The sequence below is a fragment of the Pecten maximus genome, unplaced genomic scaffold, assembly GCF_902652985.1.
Source record: "Pecten maximus unplaced genomic scaffold, xPecMax1.1, whole genome shotgun sequence".
Taxonomy (NCBI): Eukaryota; Metazoa; Mollusca; class Bivalvia; order Pectinida; family Pectinidae; genus Pecten; species Pecten maximus.
The window spans coordinates 6,614-20,215 of NW_022982356.1; the positions used below are offsets into that span (position 1 = coordinate 6,614).

The 13,602-nt window shown below is 35.4% G+C and overlaps 1 protein-coding gene across 1 annotated transcript; it reads right to left on the bottom strand.

Annotated features, from left to right (window-relative positions):
* Positions 1 to 5,502: 5,502 nt before the first annotated feature.
* On the bottom strand, positions 5,503 to 9,664 carry LOC117320454 (E3 ubiquitin-protein ligase TRIM68-like). The gene is made up of 2 exons (XM_033875049.1): positions 9,591 to 9,664; positions 5,503 to 7,553 (listed from the first exon to the last, which is right to left on the bottom strand). The coding sequence occupies exon 2, from the start codon at positions 7,528 to 7,530 to the stop codon at positions 5,503 to 5,505; it is 2,028 nt and encodes a 675-aa protein (XP_033730940.1). The 5' UTR covers positions 7,531 to 7,553; positions 9,591 to 9,664.
* Between the last annotated feature and the right edge of the window lie 3,938 nt (positions 9,665 to 13,602).

The following is a 13,602-nucleotide window of genomic DNA, read 5'->3' on the forward strand; positions in this document are numbered from 1 at the left end:
ATCATTTTATACTTCAACATCATTTGATACTTCAACATCATTTGATACTTCAACATCATTTGATACTTCAACATCATTTGATAATTCAACATCACAACATCATGTGATACTTCAACATCATGTGATACTTCAACATCATTTGATACTTCAACATCATGCGATACTTCAGCATCATTTGATACTTCAACATCATTTGATACTTCAACATCATTTGATAATTCAACTTCGTACATTACATTAATAATATGTAAGTACACTTCAATAACTTGGTATATTATTTGATGCAATATTTCATACTTTAACATCTTTTGATATTTTAACATTTCACATATTACTGCTTGATACTTTATTTGATGTTTCAATATTTCATAGATTACTGCCTCTATGGTAATCAGTGTATAAACTTTGTACATAATTTGATATTTCTTCAGAATTTCATATAATACTACACTTATGATAAGTGTACACACTTCATATTGCACTAGTGGTAAAACGGTATACTTTTGGTACATTGTTTGATGCTTCAATATTATTTGATATTTCAACATTTCATACATTACTGCACTTATGGTAGTTGTACACACCTTCAATATTTCATACATTACCATTAATTGGTATATTATTTGATACATTCCATATACTGTATTTGTGCTAAATTTATATACATGGTACTCTATTTGGTCCTTCAATATTTCATCTAATACAGTACCTTGGTATATTATTTGAGAATACATTACTGCACTTATGATAAGAATACAAATTTGGTACATTATTTGATACTTCAACATTTCATATATTGCTGTATGTACATTGGTACATTTTTTGATACAATATTTCATGCTTATGGTAAATGTACATATTTGGTACATTGTTTGATACAACATTTCATATATTATTTGATATTTCTTTATTTCATATATCAATGTATATATAATGAGTATACACACCTGATGCCTTATTTGATACTTCAAAGTTTCATACGTTACTATGGTAGGTATATACATTTGGTACAATATTTGATATGACAATATTATAGTCAGCATACAAATGTACCTAATATAGGGTTGCATATTTGGTTCATTACCATTTCATATATTATATCCTCTATGTTAATTATACACTTACTTATCTTGCATGTATTGCAATGTATAAATAAGTAAACTAAATATATAATTGGGTAGTCCCACTTTTGAACCTTATTTGTTTCTGTATTTATCTTAGTCATTTTAATCTGTATACATTACTGAATTGTATTTACTTTTGAATATATATTATATATCCATGTATAACAATAAACACATTTAATTGACTTCTGGAATTTGTATTTTCTATCAAGCTATTCGCATAACTTTTTTGGCTGGCTGTTAATTTCATCTAATGGGGAACGAATATCAGCACTCAACTGTTTCGATTTCCTTGAAGGAGTATCCTTTAGGAACGAGTCCATACGCTTTTGATTGTCTTTTTGTTGACTGCTGATGTTCTTCTGACCAGGTTTTGTAGCTTTTTGCTCCTTTTGTGTGTTATTGTTTTTTACCTTTTCTTTTTTCTTTGTTTTCTGTTTGGACCCACTCGACTTAGAGACTTCAGCCTTATTAGATTTTGTAGGGGATACTGGTCTTTCGGACAGGACAGATGCGGAGGCTTGGTGTTCCTCTGCCACTTCCGATGTGCATGTATTTACCTCGTCATCTGATGTTTCATTGTTCTCGGAACTTGAGTTCGTATAGTCGTCATCATCATCGTCAGATGCTTGGTCGACTATATCCGAGCTCCATAGTTTGGGACAGTTTGATTTAATATGCCCAGGCTCTTTGCATTCCCTGCACACTTTTTCTTTTACACATTCCCTCGCGATATGGCCAGTTTCAAGGCAATTACTACAAGTAGCTTTGTTATTGGGCTGACCTCTGTGGCGAATCACAGCTCTGTATCTACCACCCATTGTCATTATAGCTGGTAGTGGCGTTAACAGTTTTTTAACAGTGACAACTCTGTCTCCGGTTTCACAGTTAGTAAGGAAGCCGTCAATTCGCAGGCGTTCCCTATACATACTTAGTACTTCACACCCTTTCAGCTCCAAGTCCCGTTTGATTTGACCATCAAACGCTGAGAGGGGAACATTTTTAACTCGGACAATAGTTGTATCATCCTCGTCGCTGCTATATATAGTGGGGTTCGTTGCATAAATTTTCACCGATTTCGCCCTTAGAACCAAACCGTTGGTGATCATATCTGTACGCGATTCACTATTATCAAGATATATTCGCCACATACCTCTGACTCGCTGGAGTCCTACCAGTCTTTCAATAGGGATGACATTTGAGATGGCCCTGTAAAGTTCAACGTGGTTTAGCCACGATTCCCTTGGCACTGTTCTTGTCCCAAATAAATCTGTTTCCAATATGAAAACCGGCTTGACAGTCCGTGGGATTGGAGTGGCCGCACTAGCGTAACTTATGGCGCCATTTTCCCTCGTCGGAACACTCGCTTCGGAATTCATGTTCAATCAAGTCGTCTTTTCCGTGAGTTATACGTTAAGTCTTGCAGTATTTCAGATACTGTAGGATCTAATGTGGTATTTCATACACAATTGGTTTTCTTAGTGTAAATATATGAAGAAAATCTTCAAAAAGGTTGGAGCACAAATATCGACCCTCTACCGTGGTTGAAGGGCAGATCACTCTCAAATTATGTAAATTATAGTCGACAACGGTACGGAATGAGTTGACCATTTTTTATTGTCAATTGTGTTTTAAAGTGTTCAAAGGACAGGGTTCTTGTTAAATGTTAATTCAAAGATATTTGATTGCAAACACATCAATATTCATCAATTGCATTTGAGTTTTATCAATTGCATTTGAGTTTTGTAAGCTTTTCAAATAAAAATCACTTTTTCTTAGTAGGTAGCAATGGTGGTTATCTTTTCACTCTTGAAAGAAAGAAGATATAAATAACAAAGAAGACAAGCATGTAAATGAAATCGTAATTCTAATTCATAATCGATAAAACGATGACAATATATGAACAATTAATACATAGATTTTTATGGAGACACTTGAAAAAGTACACGGCCATATACAAATATACTGTGTTATAAGAAATCGTGATATCAAATTATTGTGAGATATTGATACAGCAAGTAGTAGCTAACGGGTACCATCAGGACAGGGAAAGTTGAATGGAACAAGAATGATCCTTATCGCTCTCAGTAATTGTATCGATTGTTTCAACTTCATTTGAAGTACCAATATATGCTATTTAAAACTTAATATAAACATTTCTCCAAAAACAAAGCAGATATGGTGCACTCGTGAAAACATCGATATTCTGTCATACTCGTGGAATATATATTATCTTCAACGGGAAACCATTCAATTTTCTTTTTATTTCATTTAATATACTTAAAAACAAAGCTAAAAACATCGAACAATTAATAGATATGCAGATATGGTGCGAAGAATAGATATAAATACATGTATCACGATAATTGTCATTAAAATGGATATTCAAAAATCACAATATCAGAACAAGAGACCCAGAAGGCCTCAATCGCTCACAGGGGTAGTACGGAATAATGGGAAAATACTATCTCGAGATTTTATGTCAACCTTATGTTAGTAATGTGTCAAGGAAAGTCATACACTATTTCTAAAAGAGCTAATTGTAACGTGTGGTTTCGCATTCATGCGATACCAAAAAATTACCTCCGATGATGTTTTTCATACATATCTAAATCACCCCATATCAATCCATATATCACTGAAAATTGTATTGCTAGCTGTTAAAATGAAATTTAAAAAAATAAAGGATTTTACCCAACTGGACCTTGACAATTTTGACATTCACTCGCGAAAACCTAAAAGCATTCAATATCAGGAATTTTCAAAGTTTTCAAAGATCCTCAAAGAACCGTTAAATATTACACCCAAGTGACTTTGGATATACTGGTAGTAAAGGACATTATGAGAAAAAAATGTACAGCACCCTATTGCTGGTACGCACTGGCCAAATATCAGGTCTTCTGGTCTTAAGATTCTTGATTTTGAACACTCTACCCTTTAAATAGGTCAAGGTTATTTGTTTCAAGACACTAGGTAACATCTGACCTCTAGGTCTTCTGGAACTTTGATAGAGGATTGTTGACGGTTTCAACATATTTGACCCCTTTGTCCTGGAAAATCGGTCAATATCATTCATATGATAATAGCACTAACTAATTATCATAGCAGATACATACTGGCGAAATATGAGTATCCCACATCTTAAAGAACTTCTCAAAGGGAGATTTTTTATTAATTGACATTGAAGATAGATCAATATCATTGATATGAAGAAACTTAATAGCACCCTGCAATTTGTATCCCCTTGCAAAATATCAGTCGTCTAGGTTTTCTAGCACTTGAGAAATACCTATCTCAATGAAATTTTCGCTATTTGGCTGCTTTGACTTAAGAAAAGGTCATGGTCATTAATTTCAGAGATCTCTGCCTCATGTACTGCCTGGCAATATATCCAGTTTATTTATTTATTTTTCTAGAACTAAAAGTTGACGGACGAACGACCCCTCATGCACCATACCATATAACGTAAGAGCTAAAACGACAGGCCAAAACGCATTTCAAAAGGGGATTTTGACTTATTTGAGAATATAACTATTAAGACTTTCATAATTTCCCGTGTATGATCTATACCATCTAAAACACAAAAAATGCCTTCTGCGGGCTATCTGTTCAAGCGAATTATCTGACAAAATGTATCCCCAAAAAATTACACTGCGGGCTATACATTACTTGTCAAATCCAATTTACCTTTTTGTATGTTTCTCTGGTTTACTATTAGGTGCCGACTTGCTTTCAAGTGCGAAATATGAATGGTACCAATGTATGTAAATATGAATATTGCCTATGTATGTAAATATGAATGGTACCGATGTATGTAAATATGAATGGTACCTATGTATATAAATATGAATGGTAATGTAGATTCAGTAATACGTTCACGTGTCAAGGCAACACTGATCAAATATGAGTAGAATACACATACAGCAAGGGATTCCCCTGATTGTGAGAACGTGTGCTCTATTACTCAGCGAAAACCTCAAAGGCAATGAACAGAAACGGGCTGTCTGCAGATTTTAAATTATAAAACCATTTTTTTGGTTTGTGCGGGCGGGCGGGCAATACACGGGAAATGACGGTATAACATTATATAACTAATAACAATAGTTTCTATAGTTTCTTTGTTCTTTGTGTTGTTATAAGAATATATGTGCTGCTCTAACCTAAATCCACAGTTCATGGACGCAAATACCTATTTTGAAGTATCAAATAAAATTACAATGTATTGAAAATTCTCCACAGTATATGATGTTTCATGATAGATTACTGATATTCACAGATTGCGACAAAACTTATAAAAATAGTTAATGAATCAGGTGTAGCTAAATAATACAAACTCAACTATTGTCCTTCGGAATCCACAAAATGTTCCTTAATCTCCTTATTTCTGTGTTGCCATTTCAATGAGCTGAAACATGTGAATAAAATTCCGTTGGTCTGAATACTCATTTGTGATCACTACTTTATCACCATACACGGAAATAGCCCTCGGACTTTTGATACCATCTGACGACGTCAGCAGTTCCCTAACGTTGGTTCCATCCTCTGACATCTGTATGACGTTGTTTGATCTACATCCACAAACATACACGTTACCCTCTCTGTCTACGTCTATTCCTGTTGTTCCTTTCACAGTGTCGACCTTCAATACGTCTCTGATGGACTTGTCAGACAGTCGTGTCACGGCCACCTTGTCAGGAGTTGATTCGTTTATGCTAGCGAACACGTACCCGTTGTTCTGATTACTGGCGAGATGCAGACATTTTGATTCTATTGTGTGAAATTGTGTGGCTTCACCTCCATCTTTTGGTACACTATAAAGCGATGATGTTGTACCAACTACAAAATTAGTGTTGATGTATGTGACACCAAGACAGTTTTCAGTAATGTTTGGAATAAGGATTTTCGATAAGATGGTCAAGGTTAAATCCCCAACAGCGACAACACAGATAGTTTTTACTTTCGCCAGCATCACGGCCACAGTATTGTCATCAATACCACAAAGATCACAAGGTAAATCACTCAGTCCCACTTCACAATGAAAATCCCCGTTTTCTGTAAACAGCTTCACTTTGTTGTTTGCATTGTCTCCTACGACAATACGGCCACCAGACAGGAGAACAACTCCATACGCAAAACAGTCTTCCTTGTCAGAGGGAACTTTGATGTTAAAGTTTTCCGTCATCTTCATCTGGCGTTCAGACAATGGGGTACGGAACGCAGTAGATGGTAGTCTCCTCTGTTGTTGATGAACGACTATCTTTCCCATGGTAAGGCTTGTCTTGGTGTCGACGGCCAGTATGTCAGGGTCATACTCGTGTCTCAGACTGGTAGATCTGGACGACTTTTCCAATTCCTTTATGAGTTCCTTACATGACTCGACCTCCGCCTGTCCTCTCTGGAACAGACAGATCGTCCCCACGGAATCGTCCTTCAAGGCGGCATCCTTTGATGACGTCAGCGTATTTTGCATAGAGAACATCAATCTTTCACATTTCAGTTTCGATATATCCAGATTTTCTTTCTCTTTCTTGAAGGATGCCATCAATTTATCTGTAAGCTCTTTCTGAATTGTATCAAAACGTGCGTTAATCTTTTTGCGTAGGTCTGTTAAACTTTGTAGCGCGATGTCTTGATCGTTTGTCATGGACTGAAGCTGTTCTGCGACATCGTTTATCAATGTTTCCATGGCGTCTGCGCTTTTCCGGAGCTCTTCAAAAAGATCGTCGAATTTCGAAGGTGTCAGTTTGTCCCGGAAATCGTCTACTGATGTCACCACTTCACACTTCCGGTGATCGACAATGATACATTTGTTACATCCAAGAATCTGATGGTCTTCACAGTAATACTCTATTTTCTCTTTATGTTTTCCACATCCATGAGCCGACGTCTGCCTTCGGATCGTATCTGATATATTCCATTCTGTGATATTTTCGGGTTCGCATTCCTCATGAAACAGGTCATGATGGCCGACTTTACAGGTAGCACAGAAGTAAGATTTGTTTTTATGGCACCAAAACTTTGCCGGTACATTCGTGTTCCCTTTCTTCTCACAAGGCTTGCACGTTATCAACGTATTGGTATTTTGTAAATGTCGGATCATTTCGACTGCCAGATTGTTGGTAGGAAACTGTCCGGCCCAACTTTCCTTGTCTTCTGACGGGTTCATCGGCTCGGTGACCTTACGGCATACAGGACAAGAGAATGAGGATGCCGATGCCATTTTACCTGACAACTCCTTGGTGATGTAGCTACCAAGGCATTCCTCACAAAATGAATGTAGACAAGGGAGAGATTTAGGGTGTCGCAGCTGTTCCAGACAGATAGGACATTCCAGTACTAAAGTGTCCAGAGATTGACTCCTGGAGCCATCTACCGACGAATGTTCCCGGACAAATCCTTCCGCCATGTTAAAGATGGTGTCTGTGTTACCTAGAATCAAGTTGTCCAAATTAAAACCCTACATATACACGTGTTTCAAATCAAAAAGTTCGTGCTCGTTAAGTATAAATACTTGAATTATGGCATTGTGTAAACAAAATTTTCGTCGAAAATACATTCGTCATCTTGGCCGTCTGATTAAGCAAATACTGTTAATACATGGACAATGACAGATGATATATTTGTTCATGGTTAACTTTATTGTTTGTCCATTATCTTTTCGTGATTATTTATCAGGAATGCATTAAGAGAAAAACAACAGCCTCACAGTATAGCATTACCCCCTCCATGGTAACAGATATATCCTATGGCACAACTAGAGCCCACAGTTTGTAGAAATCAGTTGAATGTTTAAACTGAAATCCGTGGGAAATTTGCAGTCAATTTTTTATTTGACTTTTTGTTTCCATGGTAACCTCGAACTATGAAAACTTTTTTCTTCCAATAACAGGGAGAACAATTAGGACACTGGTCTGACACAGTTCAAAGTTTTGCAGAGATCAGTTGAGTTATGTCCCGATAAAGCACTGTGGACCAAAGGGCGCACAGACGAACAGATGAAGCGTGCCAGTTTATTACACAATTTCCTATAACAATCTTTGTAACAAAGTGAAAGTGTTTGACAGGATGATGAGAGTGAATTTGCAATAACTATTTTTGTAACTATATGTCACGTGCCAACTTGCTACAACTTGTTCAAATATGTTTTCTTACAAAAATAAATGTAACATATGTCCCTATTTGCTACAAAATCAGTTCACAAACTAAACAATCCTGTTTTTAATTGGGATAAAAAAAAGTGTCCATCTTTAATTTTCTCCAATACATTCATCACTAAGATGTTAGAGTAGTTGCAGAAAAATATCGTATTGAAGTATTGTTTATCAGCATGACTTTCCATGGGATAATATATTAGTTTGCCTTGATTGCTAACCCATGTAGATTATTTGTACCCCAATATTAAATCATCACAACCCCTGTATATTTTAGTTATACCCTTTAAGACCCTTTCCCTTGCTGAACCAGTTTCATAAGACATTATTTTTGATTGACCATTTGAATAATAATTTGCCGGATGAATTCAATCATTTTAACTGTAAGATATGGACTTTTAAAACTGTCATTGAATAGTTTTTGTTTCAGTGATGTAATCTAATGTAATCGTAATACAGTCAGTATATACGTTATCTTTCATACTAGTCTTTATCGAATTAGATGTACACAGTTTTCAAGGTGTTTTAATATTTTTCTCCATTTCCGCGATTTAAATGGAACGTCATCAATATAGCGACATTGCTAAAGATTGTGAATTTTAATAGACAATTTCACGAAGAGTGTGATGCAAGTTATATAGTCCCAGATTAATAGACATGTATATCTATATCTATATATTTAATGTACTTTCCAAATTTCATGAAACATATTTAGGATCTTTCTGCTTTAACTTCTGATCTCTAGAATATCCAGATGATATGCACTGAAATATATTGTATATTCAAAATTGACGACCTTAGATACATTGAAAATATTGAAAATGAAAGTAAACATTCTCGAATTGGAAGGACTTCTGAGAACTCGGGGTAACGATTTGATCACGAGGAAAGTTAGAAATAGTTTAAATCACAAGATATGTTTGACTGAAATATGACTCGATAACCAACGTTTTCAATCTTAGAATACATTTAAAACCGTGCTTGAATAAACAGTGCTTCGGATACCAATGTTAAACTGATATAAAACGAAAGTAGACACGTATAAGCTAGTCTCATTTTATTTGTGTTAATGTTACATGTAGATGCATCTGTCTATCAAGCAAAATATTGTCATTGTTTATGTATTTACGTCTTTAAATTTATTCAGATTTCTTCAAATCTGCAAATGTCAACTTTCGTTTTGCATACGGTTACTATTAGCCTGGTGTTATAAAGATAATATCCTCCAGAGTATCATTGTATACTGAAAGCCTGTATTTTTATATGATACCGATACCATTAATAGTTAAAGGTCAATATACACGTAATTACTCACAGTTCTATAATCGTTCAGCTATGGGTTTCACAGAAACGTCAACATGGACCTCCTGTACTCCTTGTCACGTGTCGTCACGGGAAATACGATCCTAATATACACACAAGGTCGGAAATATATCCGGATAACTTCTTTTTTGTGTTCATGAAAATGTAATATTACATATCGCGAGAGATAATCGTGTGGTCAAAAAGTTATTTCGAAAATCAAAACCCACAACCTGTCTATGCCAATTTTAATGTCTCTATTACTTGTCGTTTAATGCTATGAAGTTGTGGTAATTGATGAAAGTATTACTGAATGGATGTTGTTTTATTTTTATACCTTGTAGTTTTATGTTTGTTATGCAGTTTATCGTATATCTGTTGTAAATCCATACTTAAACACATCACTTGTTTGCAGGTACAATAGTATATTTGCGTGACATTTTCATATATAAGTGGATATGTAGTTAGTAAGAAACAATTTTATGAATATATTGTTACACAGGAGTAACACAGTCACAGTATATTTATAGAGTGTGATATGTCTCCTCTAGAGATGAGTGGGGTATAAATAGATCCTGATACGCTTCGTCAATAGACGACTTGTAGACGTTCAAATCATTCAAATTAATGGAAAATTAACCCCATGATCCACATAAGTCAAACAACTTAGACTTATCTAAATAGAGAAGTACTAACTTAGCTGTTTATTGAAAAAGATAGTTACACTATTTAATCCTAGACATTCGACTCGATATTTAATATTTCAGTCATATGTTGATACTATTTCATATGTTGGAGCATATTGCATCACAGAAATGTATAAATAATTGTGCATACTTGTTAGTGGTAGCTATGAAGGGGATATAGCTCGGTGGTAGATCATTCGACTGCAGATAAAGAGGTCCCTGGTTCGAACCCGGGTTTATTTGTCTGTGTTTAACGTCCTATTAACAGCCAGAGTCATTTAAGGAAGAAGCAGGTTTTGGAGGTGGAAGAAAGCCGGAGTATCCGGAGAAAAACATCGTCCTACGGTCAGTACCTGGCAACTGCCCCACGTAGGTTACGAACTGGCAACCCAGAGGTGGAGGGCTAGTGATAAAGTGTCGGGACACCTTAACCACTCAGCCACCGCGGGTATCCCCTCATCTTAATGAAAGTTCTCCGTACTACTAATAACAGTGAAATTCACAAACCGAAAATAAAAAATGTAAATAGTTTTTTTACAATGTTAGCTTTTTAATTTATAAACAGTAAAATATAAAGAAGTTTCAAATTAGTAAAATCAATGTCGTAATTACACGAAATGTGTATTTTCAGATCATTACAAACTAGTATGAAGCATAATTGTTCTCTTTAACTTAAATGTATGTAGTTTATTCTATTGCAGCCTTTACCCCACTTTTAATAATTAATTTCTTTTCATCAGCAGCAACATAACTACGCCCTTTGCATATTGAAGTCAGGATGATTGTTTTGCCAAAGCCTGTTTTTATTTGACGATATCATCGGGCCACGATAGCTCAACTCTGCTGTCGGTGTGCTGGTCACAACTTTTATATAGATACAATTCACAGTCATGTCGTAATGTATAGGGCCAGTTGGTCATTGACTGCCATGTTAATGTTACCTTGCCGAATTGCGCATGCGTGCTGTTACAGCTTCCGTTAATAAGTGATACACGTAAACTTATCGTTTCTGACTGTCACTTGTCTGCTTGTTCATGATATTTATTTTTTTTTTTTTCGTTATTCTAGATGATGTCTTGTCCACCCATGACGGTTATGCTTTCACCACATTTGACAGAGACAATGGTATCCAAGAAGGTGACAATTGTGTTCTGTCATTTCGTGGTAGTTGGTGGTACCAGATACATATATACAGAGATTGGCAGCTCTCTATTTGCCCTTGTGTTTACATAGTGGCCCCTGACCTTCCCACAATCCTTTGCGGTCTCTCGGTTCAGTCTTCACTAGACGCCATATTTGAGAAAACTTGAAAACCAGACACATAATTATCGATAATTTCTATTTGAAATCATCACCAAGATCCAATTATGTGCTTTAATTTTATTAATATCAAAGTGCAGAAGTGTCATCAATATGAAATATATCACAATTTGCTGTCCAAGTGTTTGTATTTTGAGTATGAAAGTCAAGCACAACGCAGGAAAGATCGGCGGGATTCTCCAATTTTCGAAAAGTCCCTATGGGGTTTTCGAGAATACGGATAAATGACAACAATGTGCATGATCAATAAGACTATATCCCATAAGTATGATAGTTTTTGGTTAATGTGGTAATTTTTGTAGTGGCCTAAATAAAACGATGTGCTTTTTGTGTGCGTTTAAAATTGACGATGTTTTGGTCGGACGTAATGGCTGCTTAATTACAAAACTTGGACATGTCGAATAGGACCCAATGGATTTTCGAGAATACGGATAAATGACAACAATGTGCATGATCAATAAGACTATATCCCATAAGTATGATAGTTTTTGGTTAATGTGGTAACTTTTGTAGTGGCCTAAATAAAACGATGTGCTTTTTGTGTGCGTTTAAAATTGACGATGTTTTGGTCGGACGTAATGGCGGCTTAATTACAAACTTGGACATGTCGAATAGGACCCAATGAATTTTCGAAAATACGGATAAATGACAACAATGTGCATGATCAATAAGACTATATCCCATAAGTATGATAGTTTTTGGTTAATGTGGTAACTTTTGTAGTGGCCTAAATAAAACGATGTGCTTTTTGTGTGCGTTTAAAATTGACGATGTTTTGGTCGGACGTAATGGCGGCTTAATTACAAACTTGGACATGTCGAATAGGACCCAATGGATTTTCGAAAATACGGATAAATGACAACAATGTGCATGATCAATAAGACTATATCCTATAAGTTTGATAGTTTTTGGTTAATGTGGTAACTTTTGTAGTGGCCAAAATAAAACGATGTGCTTTCTGTGTGTATTTAAAATTGACGATGTTTTGGTCGGACGTAATGGCGGATTAACCAGAACATGTCGAATAAGTTCCAATACATCGATACACACATGCGCAAAGCCCGATTTACCTGCGCTCGCGTGTGTTTGCTAGGAGACAGGACGCTCTCGATAAGGGATATGCTTAAGTGGTCACGAATAAAGGGAGCCACTACGTATACGTGTACGGGGAAATAGCGATGTTACTTATCTCTCTGTATATATGTCTCTGGTGGTACTACGACTACTTTCCTTCTAATCTGATCGGACTTTACGTTACAGACAATGGAGAATTGAATACTATGGCAATAATCTGACATTTCCTGATCGGAGGTCGATAGCTACACCTTTGAAAAAAATCAAAATTGATGATTCGATAGATATACATCAGCGTTGGATTTAAGAAACCTTTATTTGAAATAAAGATTCGTCAACACACATCTTAGTTAGGAATAGAAATGCATGCTTGTTCTAATACAATATGAGTTATTTCCCTTTTATTATATATCGTCTTTTATCCTGTATGTACATAATAAAATCATTTCATATAAAATGATCTTGGTAGTATTTTAAACGATATAGTATACACATATACGATGGTTAATATGTGTTGATATGAAAATATTTGTACATGATGTAGCAGGTTGATATTGCAATGCATTCGCATCATAGATTATCAAGAATATTCCAAGTCGTGTAACGTCTTATGAGGCTTGAACAATTAATGAATATTTTCTTAATAAAAATGGATTAACGCAATTACACATCTCTACTTATGGCTATACCGGTATGGAGTTCCTAATACCCAATGTTTACACAAAAACTATCCTTAATAAAGACGATTACAAATATATATTCCCCTTGTAATCTAGTTTTCGAGGAGTGCTAGCTATTAGTAAAATGTCCTCACCTACTATGCTATGGTTTGTTATGTCATCCATCGGAATCCTAGTCTAAGATTGGTTCATAGTGCGTTTTTATCTTTATAAAAATAGAAACTTCAATATGTTTAAAATAACTTACAATATGATTTTAATATAT